The 25396-nt window shown below is 46.6% G+C and overlaps 1 protein-coding gene across 7 annotated transcripts in view; it reads right to left on the minus strand.

The window, feature by feature from the left end:
- Positions 1-17392, minus strand: part of TMEM164 (transmembrane protein 164) — a 195547-nt gene extending 178155 nt beyond the window's left edge. Inside the window, exons 1-2 of one of the 7 annotated variants that reach the window (XM_066250289.1) lie at positions 17208-17347; positions 15814-16483 (exon numbers count right to left, since the gene is read on the minus strand). In XM_066250289.1, coding sequence (XP_066106386.1) covers positions 15814-16203 — 390 coding nt within the window. In that variant the 5' untranslated portion in view covers positions 16204-16483; positions 17208-17347. Of the gene's footprint in view, positions 1-15813; positions 16484-16797; positions 16966-17207 lie in introns of those variants that run through there. The other 6 variants (XM_066250290.1, XM_066250291.1, XM_066250296.1 and 3 more) reach the window with 6 other exon arrangements.
- Between the last annotated feature and the right edge of the window lie 8004 nt (positions 17393-25396).

Raw genomic sequence — 25396 nt, forward strand, 5'->3', positions numbered from 1 at the left:
TACTGACAACAACCCTACGAGGTGCAAGGACTGTTACCTTATTGTACAGATAAAGAAAATGAGGCTCAGAGACTAGGCTCATTTTCCCAAGGTCTCCTGGCTAAGAAACGACAGAGCCATGAGGTCAACCAGATGTCACAGAGCCTGTACTCCTAAATACCACACTATATGTCTTATACAAGAAGACTGAGGCACATAAAGGCTCCCGATTAGCCAAAAATTCTAGGTTATGTCAACTAATCAGTGATGAAACCTACAAATCAAGGCCCAGGTCAGACTGGCACTTAATCCCGGGCTCTTTCTATTACCCTTCATTGTTTACCAAGATGAATTGATTTCTCCCCTACTGGGCTGGCAGGCTATTTTGACCTTTCTTCCTCTTTGGCCTTTGTCACCTCTGCTAGCCAATATTTCTGAGTTCTGACATTGGCCCCTTGCCCTGGAGCCTCACACAACTATTCACTAGGATCTGATGGAGGCCTCTATTTGGAGGAAGGAAGTGATAACCGGTTATATCCCTGGCTGAATGGGTCTCATTTCCAAAAAAACACCATCTCATGGCAGAGCACACTGGCTCTACACGTAGGCCAGCAGCCAGCAGTGGGGGCCTGGGGCCAGGCTCCCCTGTGAAAGAGGCATCAAGTGCAGAAGAACACATGAAAAAGCAGTTGCTATAAACAGTCAGGTACAGAGATAGCCTGCAGCCATGAGATCCTCACTTTCCAGGCTATAATTGACGATGTAAAAAAAAAAAGAGAGAAGACGAAGAAGAAGGAGAAGAAAGAACACAAGATTTTTATTTCTCTACTACTGAGCAAGACAAAAGTTCAGGTCCAGGCCCTTTTATGCTGGAATGGTTGGGGATGGAATAAGACCATGTGTGGTATTACAGAGACACAGTGAACAGGGAGTCAGGAGACCCCGCTCTGCTTCTTTCTAGCTATGACTTTGGACAAGTCACTTCAACCTTTTTGAGTCTCAGTTCGCTTCTCTGGAAAAAAATAATAAAGGAGAAGTCAATCTAGATAGTCTCTGAGGTTTCTTTCAGCTCTGAACTGGCATTACTCTATTTCAACAACCTCAGAAGGTATCTCCAGAATACTTCAGCTGCTATCTATAGTCAACCAAAGGTGAAATGAGCTAGAACAAAGGGAAAGAGGAGTTAGAGAAAACAAAAATGACCTTTGGGGAAGGCCACAAATGAGTCAATATATGGGCAGTATACTAAGCACACTTCCTGGAGCAGAATATCTACTCAAAAATGTTATAAATAGGGCCTGACCTGTGGTGGCGCAGTGGGTAAAAGTGTCAGCCTGGAATGCTGAGATCGTCAGTTCGAAATCCCGGGATTGCCTGGTCAAGGCACATATGGGAGTTGATGCTTTCTGCTCCCCCCCTTCTCTCTCTCTGTCTCCTCTCTCTAAAAAATGAATAAATAAAAATATATATATTTAAAAATGTTACAAATAATTTATTACTCCTAACTTTTCAGAGAGTGTACAGATACAACCAAAAATTATAGTGAACTCTTCCTCCTCAATTCGACTACTATTTGCACATCTGACTGTGTTTCAGGCTTATAGTGTTCAAAAGGTCCCAGCAACACCAACTATCCTAAATGTCAATGGACACTTGTGACTGGAAAGGGAGAATCCAACCTCAATGAAAGTAACAAGCAAATAAGTGGGAGCTGCAAGGATTAATTCTCAGTTAGCTGCAAACTGACTATGGAAAGGGGAGAGAAAAAAAACAACAGGTGCAGACCACAGTGAAATTTGCAAATTGTTTTCAAGACAGACCCAAAGCAGGGAGTAAGAAATTTGGAAAGATGATCCTAGACGTGTGTGTGTCCATCTGAGCAAACACAGCCCTGGCTGTGAGGTGTGGCCAAACACCACAGGACCAGTCAGGAACCCCTGTGTTGCAGAGGGCTTCACATTCTTCTCCACAAATCTAATGCAGCCTTGGCCTAAAGGTCACTGCTGACCTCCCTGCCCAAGGCAACACCCCACTGAGAGCCCTGCCCAGAAACGCCAGCCACAGGGCTGGGGAGGGGGCGTTCATCCATTCTCTTCAGTCGCAGGCCAGAACCCCCACGAGCAAACACAGAAACTTAACCTTGGCTCGGTGGTAGCTTGTAGGGCTATTCTGAGGAAATCTGGAGTGGAAAGTTCAGTGAGCTGCAGTGCAGCAAAACTGGAAGTCCAAAGGTAAAAGGAGCCTCTTTCCTCAGGGAGCCCTGATATTTCTCTTGAGCGTGAGAAACCCGGAAATAGGAAGAAGTGTGCACATGATCAGCGGCCAGCAGTGGTGGTGGCCCCAGCGGTTGGATGTAAAAGTGCTGAAGATAATAAGGCACTTATGCACATGACCCTAGCCGCATTCCTGCAGGGTGCAGAGAATAAAGTGCAGTGACAGGCATGTACACGCTCAAGTGCCTGGAACTTAAAAAAGGAAACTCTCAACAAACGCAAACTGACAAGGAACAAGTGGCCATACGAAGAGGACCCTTTGTTACAATCTCCCACAGATCTTGGAACGAGTGACCTTCCACACCTGACTTCCAAAGGTTGTTGTTTCTTTGGGTTGCTATTGGTTTTATAAATGTTCTCCGAGCCAGCTCCTCTAAGGGAACCTGAATAATTACAGAAAAACATGACCCTAGCCATCTCATTTCTCTCAACTCTGAGACTAAGGAACTGAGGATTCCCCCACAATGCTTGGGAATACGCACGGAGGCCTTCCGATGGCGTTGGTGGGACTGGGCACCCCACCCACCCAAAGGCTGTGAGGTCCCATGACCAAGCCCTCAGCCCTGGAAGGCTGCACATAAAGGGGGCCCTCCATTACTGACTGGTGGTTTAGGTCCCGGAGCAAAGTCAGTTCTGAAAGAGTAGCTAGTCTTGAAAACAAAAGAGGTTTAACATGCCCTCGAGAAATAATAATTGTCTATTTTTTTCTGTCCGTTTGTTGATGTGTAAATCAGAGCCCAATGAAAATCTCCCCCAGAAGTATTTTCCACCACTGTGCTTCTCTTTCAACAAAGGTACCAGTGTAAGTTAAACCCTCCTTTCTCCTAGGAGCTTGGGGAGCAGATCTTCTCCTCCAATAATTACCTAACCCTGGTAACAGATGGCACTTGAGAATGTTGCATTCCCCTCAACCAATTGAAATATAATGAAAAATTAAAAAGTAAATCCTTGCACCTGTCTCTACCCTCCCATCCCCATACCAACTTTTCATAATTCTGTCATGGACTCACTGGTTTCCTAGGCTACCAATCTCAGGATAGCTGGCACCATGGAGCTGGCCCATTGGCGTAAAGTCGCAATGATTAAATTGAGAGGTCCCTAGAAAGCCAAGCTTCCCACCAGTGACAGACATCCTCCGTATTCTTCAGCTACGACTGCGGGATTTAAGGTAACTTTCAAATTACTCACAAAACCATCCTTACACCTCAAACAGCCACGCCAGCCTGCCCCCCAGAGATTACCTGGGTGCCGGCCTAATAGAACCAATGCTTTTGCCCACTGCATGAAACAAAGATGCCACGGCAGCTGTCCTTGGGTGGAGTTCTCCCTGCCCCCAAGTTTTTGTCTTATTTGGTTTTGCTTATCTGTTTTAATTTCTTTTACAGAAAAAAAAGACTATTTATTCATTTTAGAGAGGAGACAGAGAAGGAAGGGAAGAATCAGGAAGCATCAATTCCCATATGTGCCTTGACCAGGCAAGCCCAGGGTTTCGAACCGGTGACCTCAGCATTTCCAGGTCACTTTTTTTTTTTTTTTTTTTTTTTTTTTACAGAGACAAGAGTCAGAGAGAGGGATAGACAGGGACAGACAGACAGGAACGGAGAGATGAGAAGCATCAATCATTAGTTTTTCGTTGTGCATTGTGACACTTTAGTTGTTCATTGATTGCTTTCTCATATGTGCCCTGACCGCAGGCCTTCAGCAGACCGAGTAACCCCTTGCTTGAGCCAGCGACCTTGGGTCCAAGCTGGTGAGCTTTTGCTCAAACCAGATGAGCCCACGCTCAAGCTGGCGACCTTAAGGTCTCAAACCTGGGTCCTCGGCATCCCAGTCCGACGCTCTATCCACTGTGCCATCCCAGGTCGACACTTTATACACTGTGCCACCACAGGTCACGCTCCAGATACTATCTTAGGTGCTTTATTAGATTTTTGTTTTGTTTTTCATTTCATCGTCACAACATCCCTTCAGGATAGGTATGATTATTATTTCATTTTACAAATATGAAAACTTGAGCTTAGGAGGTAAATAATTTGCCAGGGTTACACAGCCAGTGGAAGGGTTTGAACCAAGCCTTTCCCACCCTAGAGTCTGCAGGTACCCTCATCCAGGGTGCCACTGCGCCTTGAAATACATAGCAGTAATACATCTGCTGCCAGTTGTTGAGTGCTGAGTGAGCACAGACCTCCTGCTACATGTTCAAGTTAAATTATTTCATTTAATCCCCACAACCATCCTATTAGATAAGTATTAGTCCTATTCCCATTTTATGGGTGAGTGAAAGTGAGGGTCAGAGCTATTACGTGACATGCCTAAAATCATGGGTTGATGAAGCTCGATAACAAAACCATGAAATATGGCCCGAAAACTCAATCCACTAAACTGAACTTGCATTAGGAACAGGAGCCATTTCTACTGTCCTACTTAGTCAGACTCCCTGCTGTGCCCCCACCAAACCTACAGGGGCCCAGCGAGAATCTGGCAAGTCAACACCAACAACGAAGCCTGTTCAGCCCTTCCGTGAATGTGCCAGCTACTCGGATCTGATTAATTTAGGAAGAGCATCAAGACTCTAAAAGCCTCTCATCACCTCCTTTTCCCTTCAACCTGATTTCTGAAAAGTTATCTCATTTCCAGCAGTCTCTGCTAATGCTCTGCCCAGAACATCTAATAAGTGTTTACTCAGGGCTCCCAGAGCCATAGTTAAGGGTCTTAATGTGCTATCCGGCTCTGCGCCTTATTTAATCAGCACCTGAATGAAATGTCTTTTCTTTTTTCTTTTCTTTTCTTTTTTTTTTTTTTTTTTTTTTTGCTAGGAACAGCCAAAGAACAGTCAGCCTGACTCTTCCTGCAAACACAGCTGGCCGACTGGCAAGGGCGGTTCAATTCACAGGCAAAATACAGCCCAGGTGACTGCCAATGGCGGCATGTGATGGAGACAGGGAGACTAAAGGCGGAAGGATGAAATCAGAATGGGATCAAGCTTCCTTTCTCCTCCTGATAATCTTGCTTCTCCCTCTTCTAGCCACCTAAAGGCCTGCTCACGGGGCATAACTTGGACTGTTTCTGCCAAACAGGCCACGGGTCCTCTCTAACCTCCTAGCTCCTACCCTCAGTTCCCTTCCCTCAGTCAGAACCACCCAGCCCAGGACAGAACGCATCCCTCCTTCCGCTGCCATTTCCTCCAGCAGCTACTGGAAAGGCAACACAGCCAAGAGATCCGCCAAAGCCGCCCCCTTCGGGAGCTCAGACTGGCAGCAGGTCTGAGTCCCTTGACACACCACGCACTACCAGATATGCGAGCCATGCCCTGTTCAGCTGGCAGAGACCTGAGTAAACAAAAAGGACTGGTACTCAGAAGGGGAGGCGTCCTCTCTGATGGAGCTTTCAAGTTTAACTGCTGCACTCAAGCACCTGAGAGGGAGGCTTACCCTGGGGCAGGAGGGGATCAGCAAGTGGGGCAGCCAGACCCTGAGAACTCCAGTTCCCTGTGTGAGGTCGGGCAGGAGTGAGGCCCAAAACTGGGCAAAAAACCTGCAAAAGGCCACTGCTCAAAAATATAGGGATACACCGCATCGTTTGCAGATCAAGTGAGGCCAACAAGGCCTTTGCAATATCTCATTCTCTCCCCCATGCCCAGTTCAGTCTGAGCCATTCACACTTCGGTACGAATCTCTTAAATGGAACGGCTTTCTTCTCATTTCCCTCTTGGATATTTTTACCTCCTCTGATGGAATGGGCATTTTCACTTGTAGAACAGACTATTTTGGAGTTTGGACTACTCTGGAAGGAAGCAAGCTTGCATGGGGCGGGCAGAGGAAGGGACTTGGAAGCAGGTAAGAAGGAATAGTAAAAAGAAAGGATAGCATTACATTTCATTAGTTCTGCTCTGAACTTTAGGGGAGGCAGAAACCATTCCACGACACACTAAAAATCATGTTCTGGTCACAGGTGGGATATCTGCTATCTCATTTTCTGTATTTAATGTCTGCTCACTCTCATCAGTGTTGTGTGCTTGGCCTCAACAGCATGAGTTCTCCTTGGGCCAACACAGAGAACACAATCTCAAGAGCCCGTATAGCAAGGATTCCTGGGCAACTGTAGCTACCTCATTAACAGCCCAGAAACAACAAAGCATTCCTACAGTTTTACTTGGTTTGCCAAGAGGAAAATAAGAACTCTGCCCCGATAATATTTTCTGAATAACTCAAAGTTACAGTTGAGACATTTGCCTGTGAAAGACACAGTAACTCTGTGCCTCTGCACAAACCATTTCCTATGCCTTGAATTCCCTTCCTTCCTGCAACATGCAGTGAACTCCCAGCCATTCATTTACACATGTTCACTGAACACCTACTGTAAGTCAGGCCCTGTTAGAGGCACCAGAATAGAAAGCAAAACTCACAAGGCTCACCCCTCTCATGGAACTAATGTGTCTCCTCCATGATGCTAAATGTCACTGCCTCTAGAAAGACTTCCTTCGTTGCACTGGGGTGGGGGGAGACTGTCCTCTATGTTTTGTTCAAATCTGTTACTGTATATATCATGTTGTAATTGAGTTGATCTCTTTTCTTGCCTGTCTCATCTAGACTGTGAACAATATTAGGGCAAAGAATGTTTCTTATTTATCTTTAACTCTCCGGCACCTGAGAGTTAAGTTAGCACGCAATGACTATTGTCAGTACTTCCTATTGTTAGTCCCTGGAGATCTCAAGAGACCAGAGGAAGACAAGGAACCTGGCCTGGAAGGTGCAAAAGGGGGCGTGGCTGAAATGCTCCAATGATATAACTTCCAGGCACCAAACAAGCCACTGGAACTGTGAAGTCACCCCACAATAACTTGGGTACCCTCTCATTTCAGTCACATTATTTAACACCTATATAAACACCAACGTAGTACCAGAAGACTAAATGCCCTGCCCACAGAGCAGTTATGCCAGACAGAAAAGAATCTGAACCAACTTCCCACTTAAAGCTTTAGCCACTAAATCATGTCTCTCAAAGCAGGGGCCAAGGTTCACCAGCGTCAGAATCACTCAGGAGCTTGTAATAAATGTACGTCCCCATCCATGCCCTGCACCTGATACACCCTGCATAGAGAGCCAGGCATCTGCATTATAACAAGCTTTCAAGGGCCTCTTTCAGAAAGTTCAAGAATCACTGCTGTTCACATCGATACTCTCTTCATGTCCACTCAGCCAGTTACTGGCAGAAGAGGAGCACCCTCCGAGACAAGATACTCTCAACAAGTGATATGAAAGACCATAGATGTGCCGAAACCTGATGGAGGTGGGGATCCTTTCACAATATATACCTACAACAAATCACGTTGTAACCAGTGTTGGGATTCAACTGGTTCGCACCAGTTCAGCAGAACCAATACTTAATTTTTTGTTGAGTTAGGTAAACCGGCTGTTAAAATGCACTTGTAATCAGGGTTCTCTCTAAGGTGGGCGCCTGAGCAGCCCCGCAATGTGGAAATCACACATTCACATTCTTTATTCTTTTTTAACTTTCATCTGTGCAACAGCATATTCGAAGCGCCCTCAGTAATGTTCATTCTGTCCATAGGGAAAAAATTGCAAGTGAGGACACCAATCAAGAAGCAATATGAGCCTGACCAGGCGGTGGCGCAGTGGATAGTGTCGGACTGGGATGCGGAGGACCCAGTTTCGAGACCCCAAAGTCCCCAGCTTGAGCACAGGCTCATCTGGTTTGAGCAAAGCTCACCAGCTTAGACACAAGGTCGCTGGCTCAAGCAAGGGGTTACTCGGTCTGCTGAAGGCCCACAGTCAAGGCACATATGAGAAAGCAATCAATGAACTAAGGTGTCACAACAAAAAAGAATGGTGCTTCTCATCTCTCTCCATTCCTGTCTGTCTGTCCCTATCTGACTCTCTCTCTGTCTCTGTAAAAAAAAAAAAAAAGTCTGACCTGTGGTGGCGCAGTGGATAAAGCGTCAACCTGGAAATGCTGAGGTCACTGGTTCGAAATCCTGGGCTTGCCTGGTCAAGGCACATATGGGAGTTGATGCTTCCAGCTCCTCCCCCACTTCTCTCTCTCTGTCTCTCCTCTCTCTCTCTCTGTCTCTCCCTCTCCTCTCTAAAATGAATAAAATTTTTTTTTAAAAAAAGAAGCAATATGAAAATATCTTAAATAACAGTTTTATTGTTTTTTGTCAGGTATTATTTAACATTTTTTCATTAATTTTTTTTTGTATTTTTCTGAAGCTGGAAACAGGGAGGCAGTCAGAGAGACTCCCACATGCGCCTGACCGGGATCCACCTGGCATGCCCACCAGGGGGCGATGCTCTGCTCATCTGGGGCATAGCTCTGTTGCAACCAGAGCCATTCTAGCGCCTGAGGCAGAGGCCACAGAGCCATCCTCAGCGCCCAGGCAAACTTTGCTCCAATGGAGCCTCAGCTGCGGGAGGGGAAGAGAGAGACAGAGAGGAAGGAGAGGGGGAGGGGTGGAGAAGCAGATGGGCTCTTCTCCTGTGTGCCCTGGCTGGGAATCAAACCCGGGACTCCTGCATGCCAGGCTGACGCTCTACCACTGAGCCAACCAGCCAGGGCCAATATTTTAAAACTCTTTCTTATAACATAACCTAGTTTAGTGTCCCTCTTCTATTGTTCTTATTTAAGTATTAAATGCATGAAATAATAAACTACCTTTTGGTATATCTTTTCTTTATACTTAAAACGGTCATTAGGGTAGAGAACCGGATGATAAATTATTTTAATCCCACCACTGGTTGTAACCTTTAAATACGTCAAAATTTCCTTTGTCAATTATACCTCAATAAAGCTGGAAAAAATAAAGCAAAAATTTAAAAAGACATGAAAGACCAGAAGTTGAGAAACCTGGCTGTTCTTGCAGCGGGGATTTTAATGAGGCGTGAGGGCAATGAGCTACCTACTGAAAAGTACAGAAGGGCAGAAAGATGGAAAGTGAGTCACTAGCCTAATAACACTTTTTTGAGAAATCTATGCCATTAAAGAAGAACAAAAAGAAAGTGGGCATGTCCAGATATATACCACGGGATTAGGACCAAGTTCTAACAGCATAATTTCGTCGTTGGGATGAAAGGGAGCAGATACTTTGGGCAGAAAATGGGCTGCAGTTCTAATAACCAGCTCTTTGTGATGGAAATTCAGCAGAGATGTGTGGGCCAGAGCTGAAACTGCCTCTCTCCTCTGGTTATTTCAAAAAACAGACAGGAGCTTTTTCCTAATGGGCACAAGGAGACACAGGAACCAAGCCCATGAGGCCTCAGGGAACACAAACAGGGCTACCGGAGAGAAAAGAAAAAAGGGAATAATAAAGTCAGTTCTGTCAGTCAGTCAGTCAGCATTCTCCAGGCACACATTAAACAATTACTGTGCATACACGGTGCTGTATTAAACTCTGTAGGAAACTGGAAAAAAAAAAAGGCACTATTTCTTTCATTTAAAAAAAAAATTCCCGCTAATGCTGGAGACTGGATAAACATGCAAAAACAAGCAACTCGGCCGCTTACAGAATTACCTACGTGTATGCAAAAGCATACTTTAAATTGAATTTATTGGGGTGACCTTAATAAAATTATAGCTTTCAGATATACAATACATCACCTGTATATTGTATTGTGTGTTCACTGCCCCAAGTCAAGTCCCCTTCTGTCACCACTTATCCCCCCTCCAAAGGTATACTTTAAAGAGCCAAATAGCCTGAGGAATGTTCAGCAGGTTTGGAAAGGAAGACAAAACATATTACTAAAATGACTAGAATAACAGGAGTCGGGTCAAGGTCATCTGGAAAGTTTCACGGGAGAACCTTCAGAGGAGTACCTACAGCGAGGAGGAACACATGACAAACCCCATGAAGGCGGCAACAAAAGTGGCACATTTATGGCAAAGGGACAAAAAGTTAGGGGGTAGATCACCCCCTAAGTAGGAGCCAGTAACATACTGTTATTCAAAAGCAAGCCCCCTGATGGGTTGTACTAACAAGTTCGTGGAGAGGGAAGCCTAGTGAGTAGATCTTTTCTTTCTACTGGCCATGGGCTGGGTCTCTGGGAAGGGTTTCAGTGTCCGGTTTTCTCGACTGTGCATGAAAAGGGGATGCAGGCACGGGCCAGGATCCAGAGAAAAGCAATAGAAAGGATGAGAGGAACGGATTATAATGGCTATCAAGAAAGGTGAAAAGAAATTGAGGTTTGTCAGTTTCTGAGCTGAAGTAAAAATATATTGGTCACCTGCCAACGTTGATCAGCTTTGTCCAGTTACTCCATATATAAGTGACCACCTGCTTATTCAGAGGATTAAAATGTTTTGTTTGCTTGGGGCCCATTTCATGGACAAGACAGCAATGGGAAAATGTGAAATAATTTGTCCAGGTTCCCTAGCAAGCCATGAGCTCAACTAGCATCATAATTTTAAATCCCACAGCTGTCTGTGGGCTGTTTAATCCGCCAATCCACATCATTTCTCTTTATAATGGACGCCACCCCAAAGACTGTAACAATGAAAGATGGAAAAATTCTCTGCAAATTTCCATGGGGGAAAATAAATCAAAGTAAAAAGGAATGTCATGCCTCACTGCTGAGGCTCATATAAACATCATCCCCTTGTGTCCCCCTAGACTGATGACACAGGACACAGGCCATCTGATAAGCCATCAGCAGATGGCTGGATCCCTCACTGTACCCATTACCCCCAACATCAGTTCCAAGCAAGAGGTGTTATCATTGCTCCAGACAACAGATGGGACGAGGAGGTGTGACTGGTCTGAAGTCAAGGAGTGGGGAAACGAAAAGCCTAGTTCTCAAATCCATCAGGTTTTCTGTAAAACAAATCCATCACAGAGCAAATGGAATACAATGGTGTATATTCAGCTAGCTGCAAAAGATGTCGCAAAAACAAACAAACAACAACTCAGGACTGTTTTGAGTATGTGCCATTCTACACTTTCAGCGAGAGAGGAAGAAAGAACATCAAATGGTGAACCAAAAGCAGGTAAGCCATATTCGCTGGCAATCAGAATTTGAATATATTGTAAAGAAGACAGAAAATCAGATAGCAAATGGCAATTCTAAAAAAGAATGAGGCTCGGCCCTGGCCAGTTGGCTCAGTGGTAGAGTGTTGATCTGGCGTGTTGGAAGTCCACGGTTGATTCCCGGCCAGGGCACACAGGAGAAGCGCCCATCTGCTTCTCCACCTCTCCCCCTCTCCTTTCTCTCTGTCTCTCTCTTCCCCTCCTGCAGCCAAGGCTCCATGGGAGCAAAGATGGCCCGGGCACTGAGGATGGCTCCATGGCCTCCACCTCAGGCACTAGAATGGCTCCGGTCGCATCGGTGCAACAGCCCAGAGGGGCAGAGCATTGCCCCCTGGTGGGCATGCCGGGTGGATCCCGGTTGGGTACATGTGGAGTCTGTCTGTCTGCCTCCCTGCTTCTCACTTCAGAAAAATACATTTACACAAAAAAAATGAGGCTCACTCAGTATGATCTGTTAAAGACCAGGGGCTCAGAGCTATGAGGATGATAGTGTCAATTATTTGCCAAATGTCCAGTCTGGATCCAGCCCACCCTGTGTACATACGACATTGAGGGTTAAATGGCATATGCTGTGCCTCACTAAGTGCAGTGTTCCATCAGGAGATGCTGACACAGACACATATAGAACCAACAGGAATTAGGCAAGGCATTCAAAATGGGATCTTCTTGTTACGTTTCGAAGGCAGAGACAATGTGACTATAAGCAAGGGAGATAAAAGGCCACTAATTTAACACAGCCAGTCTTTACAGATAAAATCAGTCAAGTTGTCTGATATTTTAACCCTTCTGCTGAGAAACTGTAGATTTTAGGGCTTAAATATCTATGATAATCTCTTTCTGCTAAAAGCCCAATCAATTCCTACTGTGGCAGCTCAGTTCTTAAGCCACCTCTGCCACTACCTTGGCTAGGTGATTTTTATTGAACAGCATAATCACTCAGTAAATTCATTTCCTGTCACCCACACCTGCCAAAATAATATGCACAAGGGACTAGCCATGCTTGAAGAAATACTTACTGGTGTACCGGGTAAATGTCACTGATATTCAGCAAGGCTTTTAACGATGGTGCTGCTTACTGATCCTTAGCACCCTCCTACCTTTCCGCCTGGAGCTTAGATGTGAGATGGTGCCACTTCGATCACACAAACCTCTGTCAGTCCTAGTCCCAGGGCCTCTGAGAAATCAGACAAGACCAAAAAGAAACCTGGCACCAGGAATATTAATCATGAACAGAACTCGGGGCAAAAACTGCTCTACCTCATGCTCCTAAAGCTGGCGACACGGCTAAGAGGAGGGTCTGGGTAACGAGGTTTTGGGAATAAAGATTTTACAGACTGCAAAATGAGAGATGGGAAGACTAACTTCCCTCCGACTCTATTTCCTGGCCTAAAGCGACACCATCCTTGTTATAGACAAACTTGCACCGATTCTGAGGAACAAGGCCTGTCTATGAAGCCAAAATTGAATCATCCTATTGCGAGACACACATAAGAAATGTTTCTGCTAAAGTCTCCTTTGTATTTCACCCAATGTCTCCCTTCCCTCATCAGAACCTCTGAACTCCATAGAATTTACTGTCATAATATAGCCTAATTCAGCTAATTCACTTGCTAAAGCATTTCTTTATACTCAACCTCTCTCTCCTTTGGAATACACACAATCACAGGAAACATTCTAACATCTGTTTCTCCAGGTCCGGGATATTCTACCATAATCCTAAAGAAGATAATACATGTGCAAGTGTCTTAAAATAAACAGTAAAGTACTAGATAAATATAAGGTAATATTAACCATACTTATTATCATTAGTCATTAATGCAACCAAATCAGAAAACTGTTTCCAACCATCTGTTGTAAAATTGTTTAAAGAACTCACATCAACTTTTTTTAAAATCCACACATCTGTGCTTCCCAGGAAGAGTAATAGGTAACGTATGGAACATTGGAGCCATCAAAGACTAGGTCCCCCAGTAGGCCAGTGGTTACTATTTATTTTATTTATTTTTAATTTATTAATTTAAGTGAAAGAGAGAGAGAGAGAGAGAGAGAGAGAGAGAGAGAGATAAGTCTGTTCCTGTGTGTCCCCTGACAGGGGATAACACCTCACACCAGCAACCTCTGTGCATCAGGATGACGCTCCAACCAACCAAGCCATCCAACCAGGGCCAAAGGTTATACCATTTAAATGACACAAAACAGTGGCCTGGGAGTAAAGCGTAGAGGAGTCTAATCGTGACTGGGCTCAAGAATTCCTCCACATGACTCTTGAGCTCAGTACAGGACAAGAGAAAACATACAGGTGACAGGACTCGGTCCACAGCCTCCCAAACACCCATCTTTCTTCAACAACCAGCTCTAAGTGCCATGATCATCTACACGTGTCCCCAAGGATGACCTGGTCAGGTTGACTTTACTGGGCAGACAGAGGTAGCAGCGAAAGATGAACAAGTCCTCCTGACGTTGGCAAAGACAAAACTAGTTTCCTTTCCCCACCTGTGGAGGCCAAAAGCATTCTAGAATAGTTATCTGTTGCATCCCCAGTCACTGCTTAATGGAGAAAAGTCACAGAACATAGCATGTCAAGAACTAGGAGTAAAACGCTGCCTCATTTTGCAGATGGGCAAACTGAGACCTAGGAAGAGTACTTTTCCAAAGGCACACAACTTATTAATGCCAAAGCTAAGTCTCCAGTCTTCTAAAAGTCTCTATAATCTTTCCTCTAAAAACCATAGTGCTGCCAGATTTGACGTCATCATACCAGAAGCAGCCCCAGTCAGGCTCAATTTAGTCCTTTGTTGACCTTCTAGATATGTAGCTGCCAGAGGCCTCAAGACCCCTTTGTGGAAGAGGCACCCTCTGACCCTCACCACCTGCCATCCAAAAAAAGCATTCCTGTCCCAAAGGCCTCAAGCAACAGCGGCAAGGATGCGTTGTTTCCTCTCATTAACAAAAAGGCCATTCATAAATAGAGATGGAGAGAAAGAGAACTGGCTCAAATTTACACAGAAGGTCTAGCTGGGAGAGCCCTGGGCTTCCTGTGAATGGCATCACTTCCCCAGAAGCCCTCTTTTAAAAAAAGAGGGTACCCCCCCTCCAGCCCTGCTCAATGATGAGAGCCACCCAATCAATAACAGCCTCTTTATTCCAAAGCTATCTGCAACTCCTTGACACTTCTGCAAAATGGGAAGGGCTTGAGGCCATGTACCACAACATTTTACAGATTGAGAAACTGAGGCAAAGAACCTGCAATCAAAGGAGCTCCTCCTAAAACAGAGATAGCCAGCATGTGAGCCCCAAGCCGGAAGTGCCATGCTGCTCGACCTCAGGCTCCCAGAGACCGTCCTGCCATTCAACTGACAGCTTGCAACCCAAAGAGAGTGGGTTAGCTTTCCAACCCAGACGATAATTCATCTTTTGGCTGCAGGCAAGTGACCTCCCTATCCCTGGACCCCGGCCAGGCCTATAAAATGGAGATAATAATCTTAACCTCCTGCCCCACACTGAGCTGTCACAAGTCTCCTGAGAATAACCTACAAATGTGAAAGCAATAAAGATTCTAATGACAGGTTTCAAAACTGTCCCTGAATAAAACACACGAGGCTTTCCACATCCTGAAATTTTAAAAATGATGTGTTTCCCTTTCTCCTCTTCCTTCTCCTCCATGGTTTTATAGTTTTAGAACGTCCCTTCACACAGGCCAAGTAAAGAGACACAGTGTCATCTTGGTCCTGAACCAGACTATTTGTATGTACCTGCCACTTTCCTTTTCAAGCCATTTGTTTTTCTTAGCATGACTAATGGAAGAGAAAGAAATCAGCCTTCCGGTGCCCCTGGACTGTGACCACAGGAGGTAGAATAAGAGTGATAAAATAGAGAAGTTTGCAATAATAATAATAATAATAAATACCCTCTCACCATGGATGGAAATCACCAACCCAAAGTTCACAAGTCAGCCTGGGGCCTGTTTCAGAGTGTACTTAGCAGGAGCCTGGTGCTGCTACAACCCTCAGAATTCAAAGATAGACCTCACCCTAAGAGTATAAAACTCTCAAAAGAAAAAATAATTAAGGGAAACCTATAACATGATTCCCCCAAAGTACCACAGTGGAGTCAAGAAAGCTGATGTGACCAGCTCCAAGAAAGAATGTCACCAGGCCTCTGGGAATTAACTGTGACAGAGGGATGGGAGCTGGGCTATGGTCTCCAGATGTGACTCAGAAAGGGCACCTGGTTGAGGGTGGACTTCCTGCTTGTGAAAGGCCCCAACACGGCTGGAAGGGGACAGGCAGCCAGCTGAGTGCCCATAAGCTCTGAAATAGGTTCTTCCCCTCCACTGTGAGGCTGCTGCACTGTGCAAAGGTGAAGAAAGTCAAAACTGGGATATGCACAAAAACAGACTTTTAGGAAATCATTTTTAAGGGTCCCACTTCCCACGGGGATGAAGTGCTCCACACTGCCAAGTGTCCTGAGCACACAAATGACTCTTATCACTAAGTCTGCCCAGGAAAATTTCAACAAACTCACATGCATCATGGTGACCAGGTGACAGGGGTTGAGCAGGTAGATGACGGTCTTGGTGGCGAACTTAAAGCCCACCTCGACCCCGAAGGTCAGGCACAGGGCTACTAAGAGCAGATTCTTGCTCAGGCTCTCCTTGCTTTCCTCTGGCCGCTGGGTCACCTGCTCTGGCTGGCAGCCAGGGCCACCCCTACCGATCTCCTTCGTCTGCCTCAGGATGTGCCGCAGGGCCACCAGGATCTCCAACAGAGCCAGAGTCAGGACCACCACACTTTCCAGCAGCCGCTGCTGCCAAGAAAGGAAGGCAGCACAGTCGGGGCCCCCATTGCCTGCAAAGCTGGGGTCCACACCCCCATACAGCCAGTCCAGAAGACTTTGGTAGCTATACCGGGACATGATGCAAAGTGGTTCCCCTCGACCACCGTGAAGGAAGCAAGAGTGAGATGGAACACAAGCCCAGAGGGTTGCCCGGGTGGTGGGACATGTACGGAGGGCACGCCTCCACACCCGCACTCCCCTCCAGACACCGGGGTACCGAGAGCAGGGGAGGGGAAGCTACACGCGAGGCCCGGGGCAAAGTGCTGGCTCTAACTTGTCCCCACGGCTGTCTGGGGAGCCCCCCGCGCGTCTCCAGTGGCCACCAACGAGGCAGGGTTGAAATGAGCCGTTGGCCAATCTAAAAGGAAGGAGAGGAAAAAAAAAAAAGGTCTCAAAGAGGCAATTGCATCGGGAATTACGGAGCGGGTTAGGGTAACTAGCGACGGAAGAAAAGGGGAACCGGGGCAGTGGCGAAGCAAGCAGGGGTCAGGGGAAGCCGGAGGCCGAGAGGCTCGGGGCCGAGGGGGCCCAGCAGTGCCGCGGGAGCGATGCGGGGGGTCACGGGGGTGAGAGCGAGGGGACACGCGGGGGCCAGGAGAGGAGGCAGCGGGGCCGGGCAGGCGGGGAGGGCGACGGGGACAGCAGGGACGCCGGACTCCTCCTCTCACGCACTCGCCACAGGGGATCGCTTACTCCTGCAACCGCGTGGCCGTCTCAGCCCCCAGCTAGCAACTTCGCCGCCGTCGGGTCCCTCCGGCCAATTTAGTGCCGCCCGGGTCCAGTCGCCCGCCCCGGGTACACCCCCGAGCCCGCAGCTCCACCCCCGGCTCCCGCCCTCGGGGCAGCACCTCCCCCAGCCCGCGGCCCGCCCGGGACCTGCCCCCTTCGCTCGGGCAGCGGCGGGAGGAAGCCGGCGGGGTGAGAGAGAGGGAGGGAGGGAGGGGGAGAGGGAGGGAGGGAGGCCGGGCCGGCCAGGGGCTGGGCTACCGCCGGCCCCCTCCCTCCACCCCGGCGCCGCATCTTCCCGCGCCTCCCGCCCGGCCCCAGGAACCGGCTGCCGCGCCCCTTGGGGCTCCACTCACCGGCAGCTCGGCCCGCAGCCCCGGCTCGGGCCGCCTCTCGCCTCCCGCGCTCCCCGCGCCCAGCGCCCCGGCGCTCGGCTCCCCCGGCGGCCGCAGCCGCCGCCGCGCAAGGCTCCTCCTCCTGTCTTCCTCCCCCTGCGGCCGCCGCGCTCGCTTCCTCCTTCTTCCCCTCCCTCTCTCCTCCCCCTCGCCGTCGCTGCCTCCTCTCGTCCGGCTCAGCCCCGCGCCCCCCACCCCACCCCCACGCTGGCGGGCCGCGGCTCCCCCGCCTCGCCTGCTTCCCTCTTCCGGCCCCCTCTCTCCCGCCACCGCCGCCCCCCGTCACACCTCCCACCCTGCCTCTTCTTGCGCTCCCTCCCCTCTCCTTCCTCCGGGCTTAATCTCCGCCTCCTTCCCCTCCTTCCTGGCCTGCCTCGTGTTCGGCACTCTTGGAGCCTGCAACGGGCACATCCACCTTCCTTCCCCAGCGAATGCTGAGGTGCCTTCTCCGTGAACCCTTTAGACTGACTCCACATCCTGCAGCTGGCTTCTCCAGGCCACCTCTTTGTACGCCGGGCACCTAGTAGGCACTTCGCCGGCCCTCGCTAAGTTGGGGGTGGGAGTGTGGTCCAGTGCTGAGCAGCGAGCTGGTGTTGGCTGGGTCTGGCCTTCCCCTCGACTCTCCTTGTTGCCCTGGAACGGGAGACCCGTGCAGGACCAGGAAGGCAGCTTCTCTCACCTTCCTAGCCACAGCCCCGCGCCTCACACTTCAATGGCTGGGATGGAGGCTTTATTCCTTCTTTTTCCTGCTCCTCCCTCTCCTGCTTGGATCTGGTCTTTTTCTCCCTTGACCTTGGGGCTGCACAGCTTATCTGCCACTTCCTCTCCAGGCTCTCCGACCCTCTCTCCTACAGAGCCTTCAATTGGAGGCTTGCTGGACAGAAAGAAACTTCCCCTGACCTGTTTCCCTCCTTCCTCCTTGCAAAGTAGCAGCTGCTTCTCAACCTGAGCTTGGCCAAGCGTCTTGACACCGAAAGGCCATCCAGGACCTTGTGGTTGTGCAGGAGCCCAAGAATTGGATAAGGACAGCTGATTGAAACAGGTCCTCTCTCCCCTGCTGCTTCCTACCCATAGACTGTGCTTTGCTTTTTGGGGGACAAGGAAACAGGAAAAGGACCTTCTTAAAATCTACCTCATGTTGCTTTAATATTTATCGAAAACTTGCAATGAGTTAGGAGAATATCCAGAAAAACATAGGCACCTTGCCTAAGGAAATGCTTTCGGGTGCTGGCTGCAAGCCAGACACAAAATATAAAATGCAATTTACTGTATTATCAGGCCATTGTCCTCCGATCCTTTCCAAGTCTGGTTTTCCTGACAAATTATAGCCTCAGAGCCAGGTAGCCTTGTCTAATTTCAAGCTTTTGTACAGCATCTACCATGAGCCCGAAGCTCTTCAAATGCTAATTAATAAGGAACAACCACAAACAAGAATTGATTCAGAGGCTCACTCATTCATTCTCCTTTGGTGTTTTGTTAAATGGGCTGCAGCATAACGAGGGACATTAAGGATAAAGCTGTGGAGCTGACAATGACATGAAACATCTGAAGATCTAAAGTTCCTGTGTTCAAGGACATAAAAAAAATAATATAGGCCTGACCTGTGGTGGTGCAGTGGATAAAGCGTCGACCTGGAATGCTGAGGTCACTGGTTCAAAACCCTGGGCTTGCCTGGTCAAAGTGCGTATGGGAGTTGATGCTTCCTGTTCCTCCCCCTGTTCTCTCTTTTAGAATGGAGTTGGGCCCTGGCCGGATAGCGGCTTGGTTAGAGCATCATCCAGAAGGGTGAAGGTTGCTAGTTTCAGCTCCTATCAGGGCACATATAGGAACAGATTGATATTACCGTCTCTCTCCCCCTCCCCCACCTTCCTTTCTCTCTCTAAAATCAATAAAAATTAAAAAATAAAATGGAGTTGGAGCTTCCATCCCAGAGCTGCTGCCTTTCTCATCTTACTCCTCAAACTTTTGAAATGTTAAAACTGGGCGAAATAACCTTTGAAAGACCCTAAAGCAGCACTATATTCCAAACAACTGTTTGCAAAGATAACAAGAAAGACATTTATGACTGGGATTAAAAATTAAGACTTGCCTGACCGGGCAGTGGCGCAGTGGATAGAGCATCGGACTGGAACGCAGAAGACCCAGGTTCGAAACACCGATGTTGCTAGTTTGAGTGTGGGCTCATCTGGTTTGAGCAAGGGGTCACCCGGTCTGCTGTAGCCCCCTGGTCAAGACACATATGAGAAAGCAATCACTGAGAAATTAAGGTGTCGCAACAAAGAATTGATGCTTCTCGGCCCTGGCCAGTTGGCTCAGTGGTAGAGTGTCGGCCTGGCGTGCAGGAGTCCTGGGTTCGATTCCCAGCCAGGGCACACAGGAGAAGTACCCATCTGCTTCTCCACCCCCCCCCCCTCCTTCCTCTCTGTCTCTCTTCCCCTCCCGCAGCCAAGGCTCCATTGGAGCAAAGTTTGCCCGGGCACTGAGGATGGCTCTGTGGCCTCTGCCTCAGGCGCTAGAATGGCTCTGGTCTCAACAGAGCTACGCCCCAGAGGGGCAGAGCATTGCCCCGGTGGGCGTGCCAGGTGGATCCTGGTCGGGCACATGCGGGAGTCTGTCTGACTGCCTCCCCGTTTCCAACTTCAGAAAATACAAAAAAAAAATAGAATTGATGCTTCTCATCTCTCTCCTACTCTGTCTGTTACTCCTTCTGTCTCTGTCACAAAATAAATAGATAAATTTGGGAGGGCCACAAAGAAAACTAGATAGAAGGTGACAGAGGACAATCTGACTTTGGGTGATAGGTATGTAACATAATTGAATGACAAGATAACCTGGACATGTTTTCTTTGAACATATGTACCCTGATTTATTGATGTCACTCCATTAAAATTAATAAAAATTTATTAAAAAAAACAGAAAATTAAGACCTTTTTTACAATTAGTATCACTATGTTAACTTACTTGCGCCCATTGAAATGCCTTCTTTCTGTTCCTGTAACTGCTCCCTTTCTTTTCTCATAAATGCCCCTTGCCCTCATCTATTGGGAATGCTGTTTGGGTTTCAGCCTGAATTAGTGCTTCTCGAAGAAAAGCTCTCTTTTGGGTCTCAAACGCTTGTTGCTTCTTATTCGGGCCTTTTAATATAGGCTAACAGGTTAGAGCAATTCAATAAATGGCTTCCTTTATTCCTTCAACTTCTATGCTAAACTTCAGTTGGGAATTTGGCCTAGAGAGTCCTTGTATTTTTTATATGTTTATTTTTAACAGACAGAGAGAGAGTCAGAGGGATACACAGGGACAGACAGACAGGAACAGAGAGATGAGAAGCATCAATCATTAGTTTTTCGTTGCACATTGCGACACCTTAGTTGTTCATTGATTGCTCTCCCACACGTGCCCCGACCGTGGGCCTTCAGCAGACCGAGTAACTCCCTGCTCCAGCCAGCAACCTTGGGTCCAAGTTGGTGAGCTTTTGCTCAAACCAGATGAGCCCACGTTCAAGCCGGCGACCTCGGGGTCTTGAACCTGGGTCCTCGGCATCCCAGTCCGACGCTCTATCCACTGCGCCACTGCCTGTTCAGGCCCTTGTATTTTTTAAATGACTGCCTTTAATGACTCCAGCCAGGCCAGCTTCCTCACCTGAGCCACAGATTTCTCATTTTCATATGTAGAATTGCCAAGTGTTCTTAAGACTTGAATTCTAATTCAATTTATGTCTTCTACTTGCTACAATTTATTCAACCTCTCTGTACCTCAATTTCCATCTATTAATGGAAGGGTTATTAATTATTATCCAATTCCTAGACTTGTTCACATTTAAGTGAGTTGAATTAGGTAGACCGTTATGTAGTATCTGGTGCATAGAAAGTGCTCAGTTAATATTACCAATTATTATTATTATTATTATTATTATTATTATTATTTTGTATTTTTCTGAAGTGAGAAGCAGGGAGGTAGAGAGACAGACTCCCGCATGCACCCAACTGGGATCCTCCGGTGGCATGCCCACTAGGGGGCAATGCTCTGCCCAACTGGGCGGTTGCTCTGTTGCAACTGGAGCCATTCTAGTACCTGAGGTGGAGGCCATGGGGCCATCCTCAGCACCCAGGGCCAACTTTGCTCCAATGGAGCCTTGGCTGTGGGAGGAGAAGAGAGAGATAGAAAGGAGAGGGGGAAGGGTGGAGAAGCACACACCTCTCCTGTGTGCCGTAGCCGGGAATTGAACCTGGGACTTCCACACACAGGGCTGATGCTCTACCGCTGAGCCAACCAGCCAGGGCAATATCACCCATTATTTTTAACCAGTTCTACATTTGCGCATGTATGCACGTGTGTGTACATGGATACACACTCAAACAGTGCCCTCACCCATATCTGTATAAGCAGTCTTACCTATCCTTCAAAGCCACGGTAAAGCTGTACTCTCCCAAACCCCACCCCCAGCTCCCAGAGTTCTCTCCCTCCTCTGAACTTCCATAGCAGTTATTGCCGGCACTACTCATTTTATTCTGAATCACATACTGCCTTCCATTGTTCTCTCATTGTTAGTCCTGTCTCCCACACAGATCTTTGACAGCAGGGGATGGATCTTAATCTTCTCTAACCCCCCACAGCACCTAGCAGAGTGGCAAAGATAGTAGGCAGAAGACAAACACCAGGAGATTGTTGTCCCCATATGGTTCGGTTAAAGCAATAATTGAACTGAAATAGTGTGTCAATTTTTAGAAACTCAAAAGCTTCACACGAATGTCCTGATCATTTTCTTGTTGGGACACAGGCCAGAGGCTTCTTGTCTCCAAACAGTAACAAGAGAAAATGAGCTTTGCTTTTTAAGTACAGTCTTTCATCGCACAGTGAAAAGGGAGGGTTGAATCCAGGCTCCCTTCCTTGGGGAAAAGCATCCCTCCGTGTTTCAGTGTACTCAAATAAAACGAAGACGTTAGACTGGAATGGTTTCCAAGATACCTGCTGGCTCTAATATTCTATGGTTCTAGGAACTCGTAGCCATTCTGCCGTTTCATCTAAGTCATGTTTGAATCTTTTTTTTTTAATTGATTTGAGAGAGAGAGAAAGAGAGATCAATTTGTTGTTCCACTTATTTATGCATTCATTGGTTATTTCTTGTAAATACTCTGACCAGGGATTGAAGCTACAACCTTGGTGTATTCGGGACAATTCTCTAACCAACTGAGCTGTCAGGCCAGGGCTTGTGTTTGAATCTTAAAGCAGAAAGCTGATCTACCTGGCTTGATGATCTGAGGAACTTTTCTGCCTGTTAAGACAATACCTTAAATTCATTTGTCCAAGGCACCTTCCCAGCCGTGAGCTCAGCTGACCTCCTGTGAAGTACAAAGTGGCAAAATTATTATCACAGAAAAACTGAGACTCAGAGAAGTAAAGTAACTTGCCTAAGATCACACAAGTTAGTAGCAGAATGAGGACTAGAATTAGGGGTTCAGTAGTATGGGCTTGCTCTTTGACTTGGCCATCTGACCTCTTCTCCTCCTGCACTTTATATCCTTTAAATCCACTCCTGTCCCTCTACCCACAATCTAACCGGAAAGTCAAATGCATGCACGATCGCCCACAAGCAAAATGTAATGCATAATCCTGATATTATATCAAGTGTTATCAGTGAAAATAAACTGCATGTGTACGGAGGAGGATGAAGAGAGAAGCCTGTGGCTTGATCTATGTGCTTCTGCTTCCTTTTCCCCAGAATCATTCAATACTAGCATTCATTTCACAAATATTAACTGAGCCTCTATGATGTGCATAGGAATATGCTAGACATATAGGCAATTCCTGCCTTCAAGAAGCTTAAGATCCAGCTAGGACGTCAGGACTCACCAACAGGAAAGTTTACTTAACAGTGCTTGAGGGAGGTACAACTACAAGCCAAGCAGATAAGAGCTGCTACCACAAAAGCAAATCTTGCATGCCTCGAGTGAGCTACACCACCCAGGAGGGCAAGACAAATCCAAGGGTAGTAATTCAACACCAGGCAATACTTATCTATGGGAAGAAATGCCAGCATGACATTGAAGGGGGCCGGATTTGCCAGATTTGTCACCTCAAAATATGACAATTTGCCATAAGGATTATTCTAGGATGATTATTTTTAAGAAACAGCAGGCACAAGAGAAGCTCTGAAAACCAAGTAGAAGTTATCCTTTTGTAAGAGACATTTACTTTAAGCAGGGAAATCTCCATTTCTAAGCATATTTCCCTCTCTGTATCAGGAAAAGAAGGATGAACAAATCTCTAAAAACTCTTATCAATGGAAGAGGCAAGGACTAAATCTGCGTAACTACTTTCCATAACTGGCTTCCCCCCCCAACCCCCACCAAAATCTTTTTCTGCCTTTAGCTGAAGATGGTATTTAAGGTGGTGCCTTAGATCATTTCAGAAAGTTAGTTTTACTGGGTCCTTCCATGTGCACAGGACGTGTACATATTATTAAACTCCATTTGTTTTTCTCCTGATAATCTATCTTTTATTACAGGGGTGGGGTTTCAGACAAGAATCTAGAAAGGTAGATGGAAAATTATTTTTCCTCTCCCACAACAGTGAGCCCTTGGGGGTTACTGACAGGGAAGGAAAAAGAGGAAGACTCGAGTGTTGGCAGTACACCCGGGTCATGTTGCATGAACACACATGCATGTAAATATTCACAGAGCTGCACACTTTACAGTTTGGCACCTGACCATATATCAGTTAAACCTCAATTTGTTAAAAAAGTTAAAAAGAGAAGAGAGAAAGCACCTGCAGCTGGAACTGCCAGTGTTCAACATAAACTTTTCAGGACGGAAAGATCTTCTAAATAAAAGGATTTGTTGAACCAGATGCTGGCCAGAGAAAGACCAAGTCCTGAGGCCTGAAGTCCAGATCACCAAGAGCCGGGCTAGGTGGAAAAGACAAACATGTCCACTGTCCAGGATTTGTTTGGCACTTTTATACATTACGATTTAGGGAAGAAAGCTTTACATTGTTTTGAAAGAATTTACATTGGCTACAGATAAGGGGGGTGGGAAAAGTTAAACTGAGGTGGCAGTTCTAAGGATAGGTGCACAATTCATAAGGAATAAACATTTCCTACTTTCGATTGGTGGTGGTGAACAGTCTTGAAAGTTCATGCATAAGCAGGATACATGGCATCTAGTGGTTCCTACAAAGCTTTATTGAAAGCTCCAACATACATTCAAGAATATGAGGCCCTGGCAGTATAGCTTAGTTGGTTAGAACATCTTCCCAATGCACCAAGGTTGTGGGTTCAATGCCCGGTCAGAGCACAGAAGAATCAACCAATGAATGCATAAAAATGTGGAAAAATAAATTGCTATTTCTCTCTCTCTCTCTCTCTCTCTCTCTCTCTCTCTCCCTCCCTCCCTCCCTCCCTCCCTTCCTCTTTCCCTACCTTTCTCTCCCTATAAAAAAAAGAAGAAAAAAATAAAAAGAAAAAAGAATGTGAGCATTCTTTTGTCAGTCAACTCACATCTATTAAACTGGTAAATACTCTTGTCTCTTTTTCTCACTCTGGGACTCACTGTAATTTAATTCCAGATATCACAAAATTTTTCTCATTATCAGGAACATGCTCATAAAGGAAGAGGTAGTGTTTGGTTAGAGATGCGAATGAATCTAGCCCACTGGTTGTCAACTCTAACTATAATTTAGAATCAACTGGTTAGCTTTTTAAAAATACTGATTCTTAGGGCTCACTCACCCTATACCAACACAATCAGAAAGCTCTGGAAAAAAGACTTTTATATGCATATTTTTAAAATCTATTTTTAAATTACAGTTTACATGTAATATTAGTTTCAGGTGTACATCCCATGATTTAACATTTATATAACTTAAGAAATGACAGGCCCATAAATCTAGTACCCCCTTGACACCATACACAGTTACTACACAGTTCCAATCCCTCTACCCCTCTCCAATCCAGCAACTGCCAAAATGTTCTCTGTACCTATGAGTCTGTTTCTATTCTGCTTGTCCTTTAATTTTGATTTTTTGATTCCACATATAAGTGAAATCATCTGACATTTGCCCTTCTCTGTCTAACCTATTTCGCTTAGCATAATACCCTCTAGGTCCTCCATGTTGTTGCAGATGGCAACATTTAATTCTTTTTGTATGGCTGA

Source organism: Saccopteryx bilineata, chromosome X (assembly GCF_036850765.1).
Source record: "Saccopteryx bilineata isolate mSacBil1 chromosome X, mSacBil1_pri_phased_curated, whole genome shotgun sequence".
Lineage (NCBI taxonomy): Eukaryota > Metazoa > Chordata > Mammalia > Chiroptera > Emballonuridae > Saccopteryx > Saccopteryx bilineata.